Source organism: Aethalodelphis obliquidens, unplaced genomic scaffold, assembly GCF_003676395.1.
Source record: "Aethalodelphis obliquidens isolate GAN/ISIS:26980383/991018 unplaced genomic scaffold, ASM367639v1 scaffold48, whole genome shotgun sequence".
NCBI classification, from domain to species: domain Eukaryota; kingdom Metazoa; phylum Chordata; class Mammalia; order Artiodactyla; family Delphinidae; genus Aethalodelphis; species Aethalodelphis obliquidens.
The window spans coordinates 3,099,736-3,116,113 of NW_020837992.1; the positions used below are offsets into that span (position 1 = coordinate 3,099,736).

General features: G+C 43.4%; 1 protein-coding gene across 10 annotated transcripts in view; it reads left to right on the plus strand.

The window, feature by feature from the left end:
- Positions 1-16,378, plus strand: part of SRGAP2 (SLIT-ROBO Rho GTPase activating protein 2) — a 235,109-nt gene that overhangs the window by 80,299 nt on the left and 138,432 nt on the right. For 9 of the 10 annotated variants that reach the window (XM_027082804.1, XM_027082806.1, XM_027082805.1 and 6 more), the window contains one exon: positions 13,790-13,982. In XM_027082804.1, the coding sequence (XP_026938605.1) occupies positions 13,790-13,982 (193 nt within the window). Of the gene's footprint in view, positions 1-7,536; positions 7,655-13,789; positions 13,983-16,378 lie in introns of those variants that run through there. The other variant, XM_027082809.1, reaches the window with a different exon arrangement.

The following is a 16,378-nucleotide window of genomic DNA, read 5'->3' on the forward strand; positions in this document are numbered from 1 at the left end:
TGTGAGATGATATCTCATTGTAGTTTTGATTTGCATTTCTCTAATGATTAATGATGTTGAGCATTCTTTCATGTGTTTGTTGACAGTCTGTATATCTTCTTTGGAGAAATGTCTATTTAGGTCTTCTGCCCATTTTTGGATTGGGTTGTTTGTTTTTTTGTTATTGAGCTGCATGAGCTGCTTGTAAATTCTGGAGATTAATCCTTTGTCAGTTGCTTCATTTGCAAATATTTTCTCCCATTCTGAGGGTTGTCATTTGGTCTTGTTTATGGTTTCCTTTGCTGTGCAAAAGCTTTGAAGTTTCATTAGGTCCCATTTGTTTATTTTTGTTTTTCTTTCCATTACTCTAGGAGGTGGGTCAGAAAGGATCTTGCTGTGATTTATGTCATAGAGTGTTCTGCCTATGTTTTCCTCTAAGAGTTTGATAGTTTCTGGCCTTACATTTAGGTCTTTAATCCATTTTGAGCTTATTTTTGTGTATGGTGTTAGGGAGTGTTCTAATCTCATACTTTTACATGTATCTGTCCAGTTTCCCCAGCACCACTTATTGAAGAGGCTGTCCTTTCTCCACTGTACATTCCTGCCACCTTTATCAAAGATAAGGTGTCCATATGTGCGTGGGTTTATCTCTGGGCTTTCTATCCTGTTCCATTGATCTATCTTTCTGTTTTTGTGCCAGTACCATACTGTCTTAATTACTGTAGCTTTGTAGTATAGTCTGAAGTCAGGGAACCTGATTCCTCCAGCTCCTTTTTTCGTTCTCAAGATTGCTTTGGCTATTCGGGGTCTTTTGTGTTTCCATACAAATTGTGAAATTTTTTGTTCTAATTCTGTGAAAAATGCCCGTGGTAGTTTGATAGGGATTGCATTGAATCTGTAGATTGCTTTGGGTAGTAGAGTCATTTTCACAATGTTGATTCTTCCAATCCAAGAACGTGGTATATCTCTCCATCTATTTGTATCATCTTTAATTTCTTTCATCAGTGTCTTAAAAACCTTTAATTATGAAAAATTTCAGACATACGCAAAAGTAGGGAGAATAGTGTTGTGAACTCCCATATCCCCATCACCCTGCTTCAAAAATCCTCAGTTCATGGCCAGTCTTGTTTTATTTATATCCACTCCCCACCCCCACCGCCCCACCCCCCGTCACTCCCCTCCATCACTTTGAAGCAAATACCAGACATTATTCATCCTTGAATATTTCAGTATTTATCTCTAGGAGATAAGAACTCTTTTTTTTTCAACTTAACCATTAATAAGTTTCATCTATTCTGTTTATAATCCATTTGTTAAATATGTAATGACATTGCCTTTGTGTTAGATCAGTAGCTTTTTTGCTCTGAAGGTGTGATGGGTTATCATAGTTGCTGGACCTCAAAATCAGGAAGACAAAACTCAAAGGACAAGCCGGAGAATTCTCCCTGTTACACAGTGGTGACACATTGGATTGGGCAACAGTAGCAGGAGTTGCATAGATAGGAAGTATCCGTTGGTTCCTTGGTGTTCTCTGAACTTCTAGTGTTCATGTGAAATGTGGAAGGAATGGGAGGAGGACCCGGAATGTACAGTTTCTTTTCAAGCAAGAAGTGAAACTTAAGCCCTTTCTGATTTAGTAATGACCATGAAGAAGGAGCTGAGTGGTTTGAAGACTCTGTTCTAGTTCTGCCTTTGGTGGCCATGTGTTTTATTCCATAGCTTTTTTAATCTTCAGGTCAAGACCTTCTACTAGGTCATGAAATCAAATTAGTGGGCCACAACAAGCATTTAAAATGTAAAAAAACAGACTTTATGGAATATGTATTGTTTCATGAAATTGTGTTTCCTGTGTGTGTATGTTGGCTTGTAAGAGTTAGGAAGCCACTAATTTATTCTATTCAATTCCTATCACTTCCTATACCTTCTTGTCTAGAAAGTTAAAGGATTAAAGAGCCCATGAGACAGATTTGATTTATGTATTTAACCAAAGCATATATGGTATTTTCAATGTACCAGGAACTATTCTAATTACTTTACAAATGTTAACTCAAAAACTCTAAGAGGTAGGTACTATTATTAATGAACTTTGACACATAGAGACATTGAGGCACAGAGAAGTTAAGTAATTTGTCCAGGGTCACACAGCTAGTAAGTGATGGAGCTGGCATTTTGAGCCCAAACACTCTGTTTTCCAGTTATAGGCAGGCACGTCATATACAATCAATAGTGATCGTAGATGCCACTTACTAAATACTTTCTTTGTGCCAAGGAGGCTCAGAGAAAGTTGAATGGTAACTCAGATTTTGCTCTGCTGCCTCTCCAGTTGATAGCATCTCTAGGTGGGCATGGACTTTTTGCTACTATTTCCTTCAAGAAGAAATGATATGAAGGTGTTTTCCCACTCCACCGCAACACAAATACTTAAATACTCAAAGTTAAGGCAGTAAGAATGAGGACTTTTGTGTGATAAGCTGAAGAAATTCAGGGATCCCAATCAATATTGCCAGCTAGAACTATAGGATTCCAGTATGAAAGGCAACTAAATGAGTCCATATCTCAGTTTCATTAAAAAAAATATAGGAGAGTGAGTAAGAGCCCTGTTTTAGGATTGAACACATCTAGGTTCAGATCCTGTCGTGATCTGAAACTGTCTTGGTGACTTCAGGCGATTAACTAATCTCTCTGAACCTCAGTGGTCCCTATCTGTGAAGTGGGTGGAATCATGATTGACTTTTAATAGAATCTTACTAGGTACCTGGCATATAGTAAACACTTTACCTATTTTATCTATGTTATCTCTTCTATGCTTTACAACAATCCACAGGTGTGGCTGCTGTTACAAACTGTATTTTATAGATAATGAAACAGACTTAGAGAGATTAAGTGTCTTATTCAAGGATACACAACTAGCATGTGGCAGAGCTAGAATTAAAGCCAGGTCTTTCTGAGTGCAATGTCTGGGCTCTTAACCATTCTGCTTTATTGCAAACTTATCCCACTGGGATGTTTTGAGGATTAAATGAGATAACATACCTTTACACTTAAATGGTGACTCAACTTTCTATGAGTCACATAGAAAGTATTTAATAAATGGCATCTGTGATCACTGTTGATTGTATACCTACCCATAACTTTTGTAGAGACACTTTACCTGTTCATAGAAAACAAACTGTAGTCAACTAAATCAGTTCTTAGAACCAACCAATCACTTCACAAATATGTTGAGTCCTTGAAAAATAACTATTAGTTAGCTATTCTCAACACTCTGCTAAGCAGATACTTTCGTTGGGGAATAAGTTTCATCAAAGAAAAGATGATCTATCCAGCATCTAGAACAGTGCCTGGCCCATGGTAATTGTCTTAGTCTAGGTTCCCTAGAATTAGAGCTCTAGAGGCAAAAGCTTACACTTTATTTGTGAGAGCCATCACAGGGAAGCAGGAATGAGGAGAAAAGGGAAGCGAGAAAGGGAGGGAGGGAGGGAGAACAAATATAAGGGACTGCTTAGAGGCTGGCCACAGCTTCATGACAGGCTGATCATTTGGTCCTGTGGGACATCTTCAGAGAAAATATGTGAAGCTACTACATCTCTGAATGGTCCACTGGGGAAAGGAGGGAGAAGATTTCATTTGCCATCCCCCATCCCCAGGGGTTGATGTCCTAGAGCTTCAATTCCCCTGTGCTTCTTCATGGCCTGGCTGGTGGCTGAGCAGGTCCCTCCAAATCCCATGCTGCAGTGGCGACAGGGAAACCCTGGGGTGGGAATTGAGAGGCGTGTAGCACAGGTACAAGGCAAGGGGCTGTCAGGGCGGCCCACCAGCATGAAGGACTGGAACAGTCATAGCAACTGGAGCAGTACAGGCTGACCCAGCCTGTCAGCAAGGTGGTTGTGTTCATCTTGGGTGATGCATAGCAGGCTCTCAATAATGATCGCCCAAGTTAATAAACTCTTTGCCCTGATGTTTTCTTTAAGTGATTTGCAGTTATTGACACCTTGATACATCTCTTTCCATTCTCACTCTAGTTTCCTATCTCCTCTTCTTTTGCTTTCCATCTAAATGAGGGTGTCCCCAGGCTTAGGCCTACTTCTCTTTCATTCTCCATGCTTTCTATGGGCAGCTGCATTCGCTTTCATGGTTAACTTCATACTCCCATCTACTTGCTGATGGCTCGCAAATGTCTCCCTCCAGACTTGACCTCTCCTGAGAACTCCAGACTGGAGAACAAAACTGCATTTTCCAATAGGAAGTTCTACAGGCACTTCAAAGGCCGAGTGAATCTCCTGGTCTTCTGTAGTCATCTTTGTCCCTTTTCCCAACAACTAATAGGGGCTTGGTCCATGCTGGTGGAACTAAATCTGAAATGATGTGCCAATACTGTAGGCCAAGCTGGGTCCTACACAAAATGAAGTAAATCCTCCAGAGCCAGCTCTCTAGGAATTTAGGGTGTGGATTTTAGGATTGATCTGGTTTGTTTTCCATTCAGTTGCGCTGGAGCCTTGAGCAGCGTACAGTTTACCATTGTCCATTACTATAGTGGACATGTTGAAATTGACGCTTAGTCTTTTTAGGAGTTGAGTTCAGGGAAGTCCTTGGCTTTTTGACTCTTCTTATGCTGTCCTTCTGCTTTTCAAGACCCTTACCTTGCTTTGTACAGTTTACAGATCCCTTTGGAACAGTGTATCTGATCTGCTTATCGAGCATGTGCACTCTTTCTTGCTTTTCCACCCCCCTCTTTCTCTCCATGCTCTTCTGAATAAACCTTCAAATCACTGTGCTGTACTCACACAGGCTCCTGGGCTTGATCTACCCATTTCTGCCTCCTCACCTTTGCCCTAGTAATCACAGCGCTCCTTCCTCTATAACCCTTACACCTCTTTAAATCCTCCCCAGTTTCAGGCCTGAAGACTAACTCAGGCTGATCCTGGTTTATACTGATCTCCTCTCTGAACGTAATCTGGGACCATTATTTTGGCACTTAGCACACACAATCCTATACAGTTGAATGCTTTTGCATTTAGTCTCCTTTTTTTTTCCCAATTGGATTATAAGCTCCTCGAAAGCAAGACAATGTCTTATATTTTCTTGTGTGTTCCAATGATTTGTCACTCAGATCTTTGCACAGAGATGGTATGAGATGAATATATGCTAGATTTGTTGGTTGGCTATCATGGTCCTTGGGAATTCACTTCTACTTTGTCTCTAGCAATCAATCAGGGGCATCAGACTAGGTAACATTTCCCAGAGGAGCCGTTGGTCATCTCATTCCAGATCTTTAGTTTGTAGTACAAGTTAATTCTAGACTTTGGACCTCAGGAATTCTGTTTCTTAAACATCTCAGGCAAGGCCTAGGAGGTAAAATTACTACTTTGGCATTTGATGTGGCAGCTTGTTCATTTGGGAGCCTTTTGTCTTTGACTTTCTATTGAGTCACTTAAAAGAACCAAGGCGGCCTGCCAAGAGCAGTCCTGATGATTAAAGTTCATTGAGATATTCCCCTTCACACCCTCCCGTCTCATGGGCTTTATGAGGCTGCTTTCTGTGTCTTCACTTGGGGACTCAACAGTTAATAAATGGACGTCCTTTGGAAACTCTTAAGGCCATTTTTCTCCTTCTCCTTCCCCCTGGCTGGTTTCTCTTTGTCTCCAAAGCTGCATGCATTGTTCTTAGGTAGTGTGGAGTTAATGCGAGGGGAGGAAAGGTTCTTTCTTTCATAACTTTGGGGAAATCTACTGCACAGGGCAGACAGTTTTGAAGATGGCCAAACTTAAAGTTCGACACAAAAAACTATAGTAAAAGGAAAGCCGGAGAGGCTAGCACTCCAGTTGCCACCACCCCTCCTTCCTCCCACCAAGGTAACTGTCTTACCTTTGAACCCAGCGATCTCTCTTACATGTCCAGTTTGCTCACCACTGTATAGGAGGGGATAGCTTGGACTCACTAGCTTTAGGATCAGTGGCTCTAAAGTATGTATTATTACTAGTGATTAGTGTTAGTATGTGTGGGGATTTTCCACTCATGGAATCCTCCTATTCTTTTTGACCTCTGTACTACTTCAGCCTGGATTGCTCATTAACGCTCACTCCATCTCTTAATTTAGAAGGCCTAGGAACCCATCCAGCAGACCTCCTCCACTCTGATCTTCCTTCAGCTCTGTTCCCATCATGACACAAACTTTCACCAGCTCCATTTCTGGCCTCTTGAAATCCAAACTACCCTGTTAGCCTTTGGAGCTGCTCCTCTCTGTGCACCCTTATCTCTGACCTACCCTTACGTTGCCTTTTGTTCTGGTGAGGCCAGCCTCCTCACTATCTCATAAAAAGGCCTCGCTCAAACATTCCCATCTCTCCGCTTATGTTTTCCCTTCTTCTGGAAGATTGTCCCCTCACCCTTCCATTTATTGAAATTTTACCCATCCTCAGAATACTAGTTCAGACGTCTCTTTCCTCCCATTTTCTCTCTTTATCCTCTCCTTCCTTCCACAAATTTCAAGCCCTACTATATGCCAGGTATTGTTTTGGGTCTAGGAGTATGTTGTGAGCCAAACAAACAATTTGTCCCTCTCAAGTTTAGTCTTTCTCAAGAAGCCTTATTTTAGCAATGTTAGTCCCCACTGCTTTGAGTCCTTAAGACTTTTACTTGTAATATTTCTTCTCAGTTTCATTCTTGCAGTATACTATAATAAAGATTTATATATTTAATTATGTATCTTGCATAATTATGTAATAGGTAAATAATTATGTATTTTTTGAAAATGTATTATATATTTTGATCATGTTTTCACAATTAGATTGTAAGTTCCTTGAGGACAGGGACCTTTATGCTTCTGAATACTTGAGAATTCCCTACTTAGTCCACTAGGAATTCTTTGTTTGCAAGAGACCAAAACCCCAATGCAAATTATTTTAAGCAAAAACGGAATGAGTTGGCTTGTATGCTGGAAAGGGGCAGGGATAGGGCTGGCATCTGGCCATGATTGATCCAGGGGCTCAAGTTTCCTTTTCCCATACCTCAGCTCTGCTTCCTCTAGGTTGGCTCCATTCCACTCGTGGTGGCAAGATGGTAGCACTGTCTCAGACTGACATTGTCCCCAGGTCTTGTAGCTCCTAAACAGGGCCTGGAGGTAACATCTACCATCTTTGGAGAGGCCGGAGGTGGAATCAGCTTTGTCAAAAGCACTAAGAGTCGGGGAGGATATGGATGCAAGGAAGGGAAAACAATAAGTATGTCACATCCACATATTCTGGAAGCTTAGTAGCTATTTGTTGATTGATTGTTTGGATTAACTCATGTTTGTTTCTATGCTATATTCAATAGGGTAAAGTAACGAGGAAAAAGGCCACCGATCACACTCTTTGAGGGAGAATATTTGCTGTTTTCTAGTTTGCTAAGAGTAGCTTGATGGCTTTTATTGGCATACTGACTACTGAGATAAGTAATAATGTCAGTCACTGAAAGATGTGGTATAGGAAGTTGATTGAGGGTGATACGTGTCTTCCTTCTCTCTGCTGTCACAACACTGTGTGCATACCTCATTTATTTATATTATTGTTTCACTGTGTTTGTTGTAGGTTTTTTACTTGTCTCTTCCTGACTGCTCTGCCAACATTGACAGAGGACTTTGTCTTTGTACTCTGAGAGCACCTGGAAGGTGCTCAAATAAATATTTGTGACAAGAGTAAGTAAGAAAGAACTTTGGCTTAGGAACCCAGTGACCCGGGTTCCAGGCCTAGATCTGAAGCTTAATAGCTGTGTGTGATCTCCAGAAATTCCTTCCCCTTCTCTGGGCTCTGGTTCGGTTGTCCAAGAAAAAATGTAAAGGCCTTCCCATTACTGAGTTTGTAGAAAGGCAAACCTGCAGGTAAAGAGTCAGACTTGGCAAGGTATTCCAGCATTCTGTTTCCCAGGGAATAGTTGTGAGAGGAGCCGATGACCGTTGTGATAAGAGGTCTTGGTAAGAGATATGGAGGGTAGAGCCTGGTGAAAGCCTCAATTGTCTTCTTATATAACACTTGCTGGAAAGGTACTAGGAATTCATATTCCTGAGATGGCTGAGGTGACATCATGTGTTTGTGAAAGGCTAAAAGCAGGAGAGGCAGATTTTGTGGAAAAAGACCGGCATCAGGCCTGGTTCCCAGTGGGGAACCCAGGCTGACCTCATGCTCAACGGGCTCTGAGCACAACCTGTGGGAGTGGCAGCTCTTGTCCCCTAGGTGCCAGCACGTGAAGGAGGAGGGAAGGACGTGCCTGTGTTGATCTCCTGAAAGATTACATCTTTCTCCCGGCCTCCCCCCAGCCCCCATTTTCTCCTCAGAGGTAAGGGATTCATAGGAGGGGGTTCCATATGACTTAATCAGACAGAATTCCTAAAAAAGGAGGTGAATTTTGAAAGAGGGAAAGAAAGGGGTTAATATCTTTGGATTGGAAGCAGTGAGCTGAGCAGAATCCCCCAGCACTCTGCTGACTGATGAATTTCCTGGGTGTTCTCTGAAGTGAGGACAGTTTCTAGAGGACTGTGTCACCTGCATTGGCAGGTGTTATATAATTTTAGAGTCTCCATGTTGTCGCTGTGGCAGGCCCTGTTTTTGTTAAATGATCAGTATCCTGTTAGGTCTAGTTTTTCTTTGAATTTCATCCGTTTTGTGACCCTTCAGCTTCTTTCTAAAAAGGAGATGAGCCTCCTTCTAACTCCCAGGACAGGTGTAGTTAGGATCTCAGCTATAGCCAAGCATGGACAAGGAGTCAGCATATCCTGGGGGGAGCTCTTCTGGATGTGTGTGCTGAGCCTGCATTTGAACTCATACATAAAAACATTCCTTGCCAGGTTTTGATCTGACACCCTTCAGAAATGATGGAATGGTGATCTGCCAGTGGAGTTCAATGTCCTGGACAAGCTTCCTGTCCTGAGGGACAGCTTCTAAGATTTGCTTTAAGAATATTCAATGCAGGGCTTCCCTGGTGGCGCAGTGGTTGAGAGTCCACCTGCCGATGTAGGGGACATGGGTTCGTGCCCGGGTCCGGGAAGATCCCACATGCCACGGAGTGGCTAGGCCCGTGACCCATGGCCGCTGGGCCTGCGCGTCTGGAGCCTGTGCTCTGCAACGGGAGAGGCCACAACAATGAGAGGCCCACGCACTGCAAAAAAAAAAAAAAAAAAAAAAAAATTCATTGCAGAACTGAAATTCAGCCCATACAAGTGGAGAAATGGAAACCAAGAATTCCTTCCTCCTTTTGGTGCCTGTTTGCTGGACCATTTTCCCCTTAGTTGGCAGGATGGCACTCAGCAGGACATGCTGTTTTGGTGGGGTTCAATTTTTGTAATGAGATATAATTCACATACCATAAAATTTACCCCTTTGAAGTGTACAATTCAGTGGGTTTTTTGTTTTTGTATATTCACAAGATTGTGCAACCATCGTCATGGTCTAGTTCCAGAACAGTGGAGTTACATTTTGACTTGAATCTTTGAATGAAATGCTAACCAAAGGTTAACTCTGATTTTCAAGAAACTTGTTCTAGAACTTTGGCCCCTTTTGCAAGGGAAGCTGCAGTTTGTATTCAAGTGTCATTTTTATAAAACATAATAGAAAAAGAGTCAGAGGACATTGAAATGTTCTTAGGCTTGTTGCCTAATATCTTTTGCCTGCTACTGATGATTTTTAAATCTTTGGCCTTTAGGTGGGGGCTTAATACCATGGCTATCTATAATAAAGAATATTTGAAGCTAAAGTAATGAGACTGTCTTTGCTTTCTTTTCCTTCCTCTTCTTGTCAAGCCATGCTTCATTAGGGCAGGGCTTGGGGCTGTTTTGTCCTCTGTTGCCATCACCTAGCACAGGGTCTGTTATACAGTAGGGGCACAGTGAAGATTTGCTGAATAAATGGGCTGTGTGAGGTGCCCAGGGGAGGTCATTTTTGGCATGTATCATCACTCCACGTCGTTCATTGTGACCTTTGTACTTTGGCTTTCTGGATGGCCATGAAATACATTTATAGCCCTGAGATATAGCTGCATGTAGAACGTGAGAACTTGACTCCTTCAGTGTAGTTCTAGGGACAGAACCTACAAAGATCCCATCATCCCCAGCTCCCAGGAACTCTCATCCAACTATAAACTGAATTTGCAAAGGCTTCTTGGGTTGATGTGGTGAAGCACTGTGGGTGGTATGATTGTGTGTCTTTGCGTGTATACACGTGTGCACGTGCATTCTGGCCTAAGCACACGATGGAACTGTGTGGATGGAACTGTGAGGAATTCCTCCATGTTTTTATAAATTGCCCCTTTCTTCTTTCTGCCCTTGTAGTTTATTGGTCGGCCAGGGTACAGAGGGGCCTCCAGCCTGGGCACATGGCCCAGGCGTGCTGGCGTTCAGTGGCCTATTGTTTCCTGCCCCTCATATGCATGGACAGAGGACTGGGGCTGGCACAGCTGCCTTCTTGGGGACCATTGTTTGTCTTTGCAGCAAAAGCAGCAGCAGCAAAAGCCTGGACAGAGCACATTTTGCCCTGGACAGAGCAGCCATTCTGTCTTGGAGCTGCAGGCCTGGAGATGGGGGTAGTTGGAGTCTCCCTTAAGTGCCTGTGCAGAGGCTCTGAGGGTGGGAGCCAGGGCGGCATCTCCTTCCATGGGGAGGGGTGGGGGAGGGGAGATGCTCAGTGGAGTCGCATCACTAATTAACCACAGTGGCAGGTGGTATCTCTTAGCAGAGACTCTCCTTTTCCTGGATTGGGGTGGGGATATCGCATTCTCACTTCCTTCAAAGCTGCCCTGTAGAGGAGATCTAGAAAGCAGGAAGGGATCCAGCCCAGTTGTGGACTAGTCGAAACATGGGCTAGTTAGTGAGTCACTGGGCTACTTCAAACTTGACTCTGGGGGCCTGAGTCACCACCTCATCTGGAAGGTGGGGAAGGGGACATTCCAGGGTTTGGAGCGAGAGAAACTGTGATTCCCCCAGAAATACCTCAGAGACCCCAGACTCTTGTTCGTTTCTCTTGTTTCCCTGCCCCACTGACAACCTCTTTGACAAATCAAGGCAAACCTTCATTTGGCTTCAACCCCACTTGCACCTAATTGTATGAGCCTTTGGTAAATTACTTGTCATACTTCAGTTTTCTCATCTGTGCAATCAGGACAATTGGGGATACCAATTATGGCCTAGTAATAAAGGTTAAATGAGGTGATGTGTATAAAGGTGTTCAGTAAGCACGTGCTCCCTTTCCTTCAGGGGCCCGGAGGGGATGCCTGAGGTTGGGGTGCACTTTGGGTAATGCTGCCCATTTGTTGAGACACCTAAGGAGGTCAGGGTGGAATTCCATGCTGGCTGGATGCACGTTGGGACTTCTTAGATTAATTCACGTATCTTAAAGGCCTCCTATGAAGTGCTTGTTCCTCAGACAGGACAACCCTGGAGCGGTCTACCTCTGGAAACTTATGGGTATTGTGGGAATTTGCTTAGCCTCCTCTTTTTATGGCGAAGGTGGGCATCATCCATCCTCCTGTGCTCCCTTTCTGCTCCACTAGTTAGAGAGTTTATTGAGGCAAAGTCTTAAATGAATTACAAGTCTTAAATGAATTACATCCCCTTGCTATCCACATCCTCTTGCATATCTGTTACTGACTGGGTACCTGGAAAGCCTTTTCACCCTAAGATGCCCTGATTCTTATTTATTTTATTTTTTTTTGTGGTATGCGGGCCTCTCAGTGCTGTGGCCTCTCCCGTTGCGGAGCACAGGCTCCGGATGCGCAGGCTCAGCGGCCATGGCTCACGGGCCCAGCCGCTCCGCGGCATGTGGGATCTTCCCGGACCGGGGCATGAACCCGTGTCCGCTTCATCGGCAGGCGGACTCTCAACCACTGTGCCACCAGGGAAGCCCCCTGATTCTTATTTAATGGACAAGTTGTAAGTAATATCAATGAGCATTGTGAATGTCCTCTCCACCCACAGTCTGCCTACCCAGTGGCTACTACTACCAGCTACTACTTCTATCTATCAAAGATAGAAAGAGGACAGATGCCTCGAGGAATAGTCTCAGCAAGGGCTGTTGCCTTTAAGAGGCCCAGAAATCCCTGGCAGGAACCAGATGCCTGGCATGCCCTCTACAGATCTTCCGCCCCCAACACCCCTGTAATCAGACTCCAAAAAAACACAGAACAAGAGAGCTTTGATGAGGTAGGCGGCTTTTCTGCGCAGCCTTCTGTCTGCTTGAAACAATCCTCCGGTGCTCAGTTTCAGTTCAGGTGAGGTTACTGCAGGCCTGGTTGGCATTGGTGGTTGGCACGGGAGGAGGCAGGGAGCCGAAGAGGGTGAGAACTACACTCACAGATCACCTGAGATCACCCATAAAGGACCAGATACTTGTGGTACATCCCGATATCTGTAAAAACAAACAAAAATGAAGATGGGGATGGATGATGGGCCCGAAGCTACTCCAAGGCGAAGCCAAATGTACCATTTGCCCATCCCTCATTGCTTCATAAAAGGAGTGGTTGGCAGAATTTTCAACATCATAGCTTCGTTCCTGGATTTGCCTCTGATTTATCTGCAGCTCAGATGAAAACTCTAGATTCCACACCCCCACCCTATGCATTACAGAGCATAGACTGAAAGCACTGTTACAACTCTGCTGTTGGGGAATGAATTTAGAGCATGCAGAGGAAAGGCGTAATAATACAGGTGCTCTTTTTCCCTGGGATTGGAGTTACTGTCACATCCTAAGCTATTGGAGCTGAGCAGGCTTGTGGGGGTGTGGGGAAGAAAGGGATGAAAGAAGTGACTCCACTGTGACTCTGATGGGGATTGGGACATAACTTCAGCAGGATACACACTGCAGGCCTTGCAGTCTGGCTTTGGCAAGCTGCTTCCTGAGGGTGCCAGGTCTCTTGTCAGTAACGAATGCAGTATTGCATCTGAGGCAGATCTGGTTGTATCTGGAGCTGCCATTGCTGCTAGTTCCAGAGAGGGTGTTTGCTAACCCTGTACGAGCATTCTGGCCAGCCAGAAAGCTGCCAAGCGAGAGCTTAACCAGAAATATTTCTAGCTTTGACACAGCAGAGGCTCTGAGCATCCGTGAGGATGAAGCATCAGAGATATGAGTGATATTTGTTGGTGAAAATATCAGCTTCTCGAAGATTGATTACATTCAGTGGTATTGGAAACTATGGAATCCGATTGACAGTTAATGGTTTGCATGCCTAGCGGTCTGGGTGCTTGTTTCATTCTTGACTGCCACTATTTGCCCTTGGGCAGAGCCCTTTCTATCTCCACTAAAATATCCTGACCTCTCCCCCTACTTCATGAAGATGTGGAAAAACAGTTTGAAATAATGGGAGAAAGTATAAAAAGTAGGACTTTGGGCTCTGAAGTGAAGCTGTTTGGGTTTGAATCCCGGCTCCACCACCTAATAGCTTGACTTCTTTTTAAGAATCAGTTTTCTCATCTTTAAAATAGGGATGAAAGTAGTACTAACCTAATAGGATGGTTGGGAGATAATTCATTTGGCTCCCTGCCAGAAGGGAGCCTACATTCTGACACTGCTGGAAGCACAATAAATTGCTCATTAAGGGGTAGCTCTGAGTATTATTATGTCTGATAAGCAGTTTCTTTTAAATGATTTAGCAGATCCCTGGTTTCAGTGTTCTTTAAGGGTCTGAAAAGAGTTGGTGAGTTTTGGTGGTGCCTCGTATCACATTTTAAAAATTAAAGCCTTTAAGTTCCCCATAGCACAGGGAACAACTAAATGGAAGGGGTAAATGTTGGTGTTATGGTTTTTTCCAGGGATCTCTGTCTGACTGCCTCGCCTCGCTTTCATTGCAGAGATCCGTGCTCAGCTCACAGAGCAGATGAAATGCCTGGACCAGCAGTGTGAGCTCCGGGTGCAGCTGTTGCAGGACCTCCAGGACTTCTTCCGGAAGAAGGCTGAGATCGAGATGGACTACTCCCGCAACCTGGAAAAGCTGGCAGAGCGCTTCCTGGCCAAGACGCGAAGCACCAAGGACCAGCAGTTCAAGTAGGGATGCTGTGGCTGTTACTTTTAGACACCTTGAGAATGGGGTCCGGGATGGAGGGAGGCAGGGTGTGCCACCTCCATCGAATTGTATTTATGAAGCAGGTGACCTAGTGATTTCAAATTGGCTGAGGGTTGAGAGCCCTCAAGGACTTCTCCTTTTCCAGATCAGTCTTACATTCAGTTCGATATCTTGGAGAGATCAGAATAGATGATGAACCACGCTTATTATAACAGCAAACGCCTTTAAAGCTCTTCCTATATGCCAAGCATGGTTCTAAGGGCTTTTACATATTTGTTAATTCACTTAATCTTCACAGCTCCATATATTAGTTATTGTTATATCCCCAACATACAGATGAGGAAACTGAGTCATAAAGTGATTAAGGAACTTGCCTAAGGTCTCTCTCTCTCTCTTTCTCTCTCACACACACACGCCCCTAATAAATAAATAGCAGAATAGCAGAGCTGAAATCCAAACCCAGGCAATCTGGCTCCAGAGTCCGTGTTCTTAACCATTTCACCAAACTGTCTTTAACTGGAAGAAATGAATGTTTTAGCCATAAATCTAAGTCGCTGTGCAGACAGTTGCTAAAGCCTATTCCTTCTACATTTACAGTATTTTATACAACTGGCCCCTTCACTTTGTTCTCACTGCCATTGCACTAGTTTAGATCATCATCATCTTTGCCTGAGTGAGTGCAATACTTACTGTATCATCTTTAGCAGAGGTTCTCAATCCTGGCCACACATTAGAATTCCCTGGAGAACTATTTAAAAATACTGAAATCTGGGCCCCACTCCAGATCAATTAAACCAGAATCTCCGGGAGTAAGGCCTGGGTAACAGTGTGGTGTAGAAGCTTCCCAGATGATTCTAACGAACGACCAGCATTGCAGACAACAGTCTTCAGCTTCTCCCCATTCCAATCTACCTGATCCATTATTATCAGATTTAGTCTTCCTGGAACACCCTGGGGATCAGGCAGTCTCTCTGTGCAATGGCCCCCCGATGTCTGTGTTCTTGATACTGAAGATGTGGTCTCCCAAGATCAGCACCGCCGGGGTTTTGGAGATGCAGAATCTCAGGTCCCACTCCCAGTCTGCTGTAACAAGATCCCCAGGTTGCTGTTGAGAAGTGTTGCTCTGTTCACAGAGGTGTACACTCCTTGGCTTGGTCTTCAAGCCCCTCTACATCTGGCCCCACCAGCTTTCCAACCTTATTTCCTTTTTCTGTTCTGCTATACTGCAGCCAAACAGAACACTAACTCCACTGGGCCTTTGCTTATCCTGTTATATGAACTTTTGTGCCCATTCTTCACGTCTCTGCAAGTTGAAGCCATACCCATGTTTTAAGACTGAATGCAGATGCAACCTGTTTTAAGAAACTTTCCAGATTCTCCCAGGAGGAAGAATGTTCTCCCTCTTCTAAATTCTTACAGCAGTTCTTTTTTTTTTGTTCTTTTATTAGGACATTCAGAACTATCTGCCTTATATTATCTTCCCTCAGTGGACTGTCTAAGCTTTTCTGATTCATTGTTCAGTCTCCCACAGTGCCTAGTGTAATATATAATAGAGGCTCACTAAATATTATTGGATGAGTAAATGAATGAGTGAATTTAAGAATTAATGCCAAGTGTATCTTATTTCCCTGTTTTCTATTTTTGTTTATCGCCCTAATAATTTGGGACACAATTTATCCTTTACAAGCCAGCTCTGAGCAATGAATAAGTAAGGAGAACATACGACACTTTCAATAGAAGCCAGAAAGAGAATTTCCTCCAGATGTTTTGTCCTCTGAGTCCCTTATCTTTTGCAAGTCCTGTTCTCTTTATGATAAGCAATCCTGAGAGACTAAAATGTTATTTTAGTATATGATAAATGAAGATCAGTGGGGGAATTGTTTGCTTTAGAAAATGATTCAAAGTTGGATTTATTCTCTTGATAAACTCCTCCTAAATTTAAAATAGCATTTGATTTTTAGTACTATATTATATTCTCAGCTTAAGGACACATTTACTACAAATTAAGGTACAGATGTGCTGAACTGCTCTAAGATCACATACAAGAAATAGGGTGTTTTCTCCAAGACTGGGAGAATTGATTTCCCTTCTGATAAAGTTGGTACCTGACTTCATTTTTCCCAGACGACAAGTGAGTATTTCTTGAGAGCCAGCTATGTGCTCTGTGTTGTACAGGTATTGGAAGATACAAGACAGGTTTATTGTGTGTATCCATAGGGAGCCATATCTGGTTGGGGAGAAAAGATTTTTAATATAGGAAGCAATTAGAGGATAAAGCAATAATGGTCTCATTAAGAGATCATTGGTTTTATGTAGAATATAGATGTGATAAGAGGTCAGTGATAAATCATCAGAGACAAATAAAGGATGTGGAGTA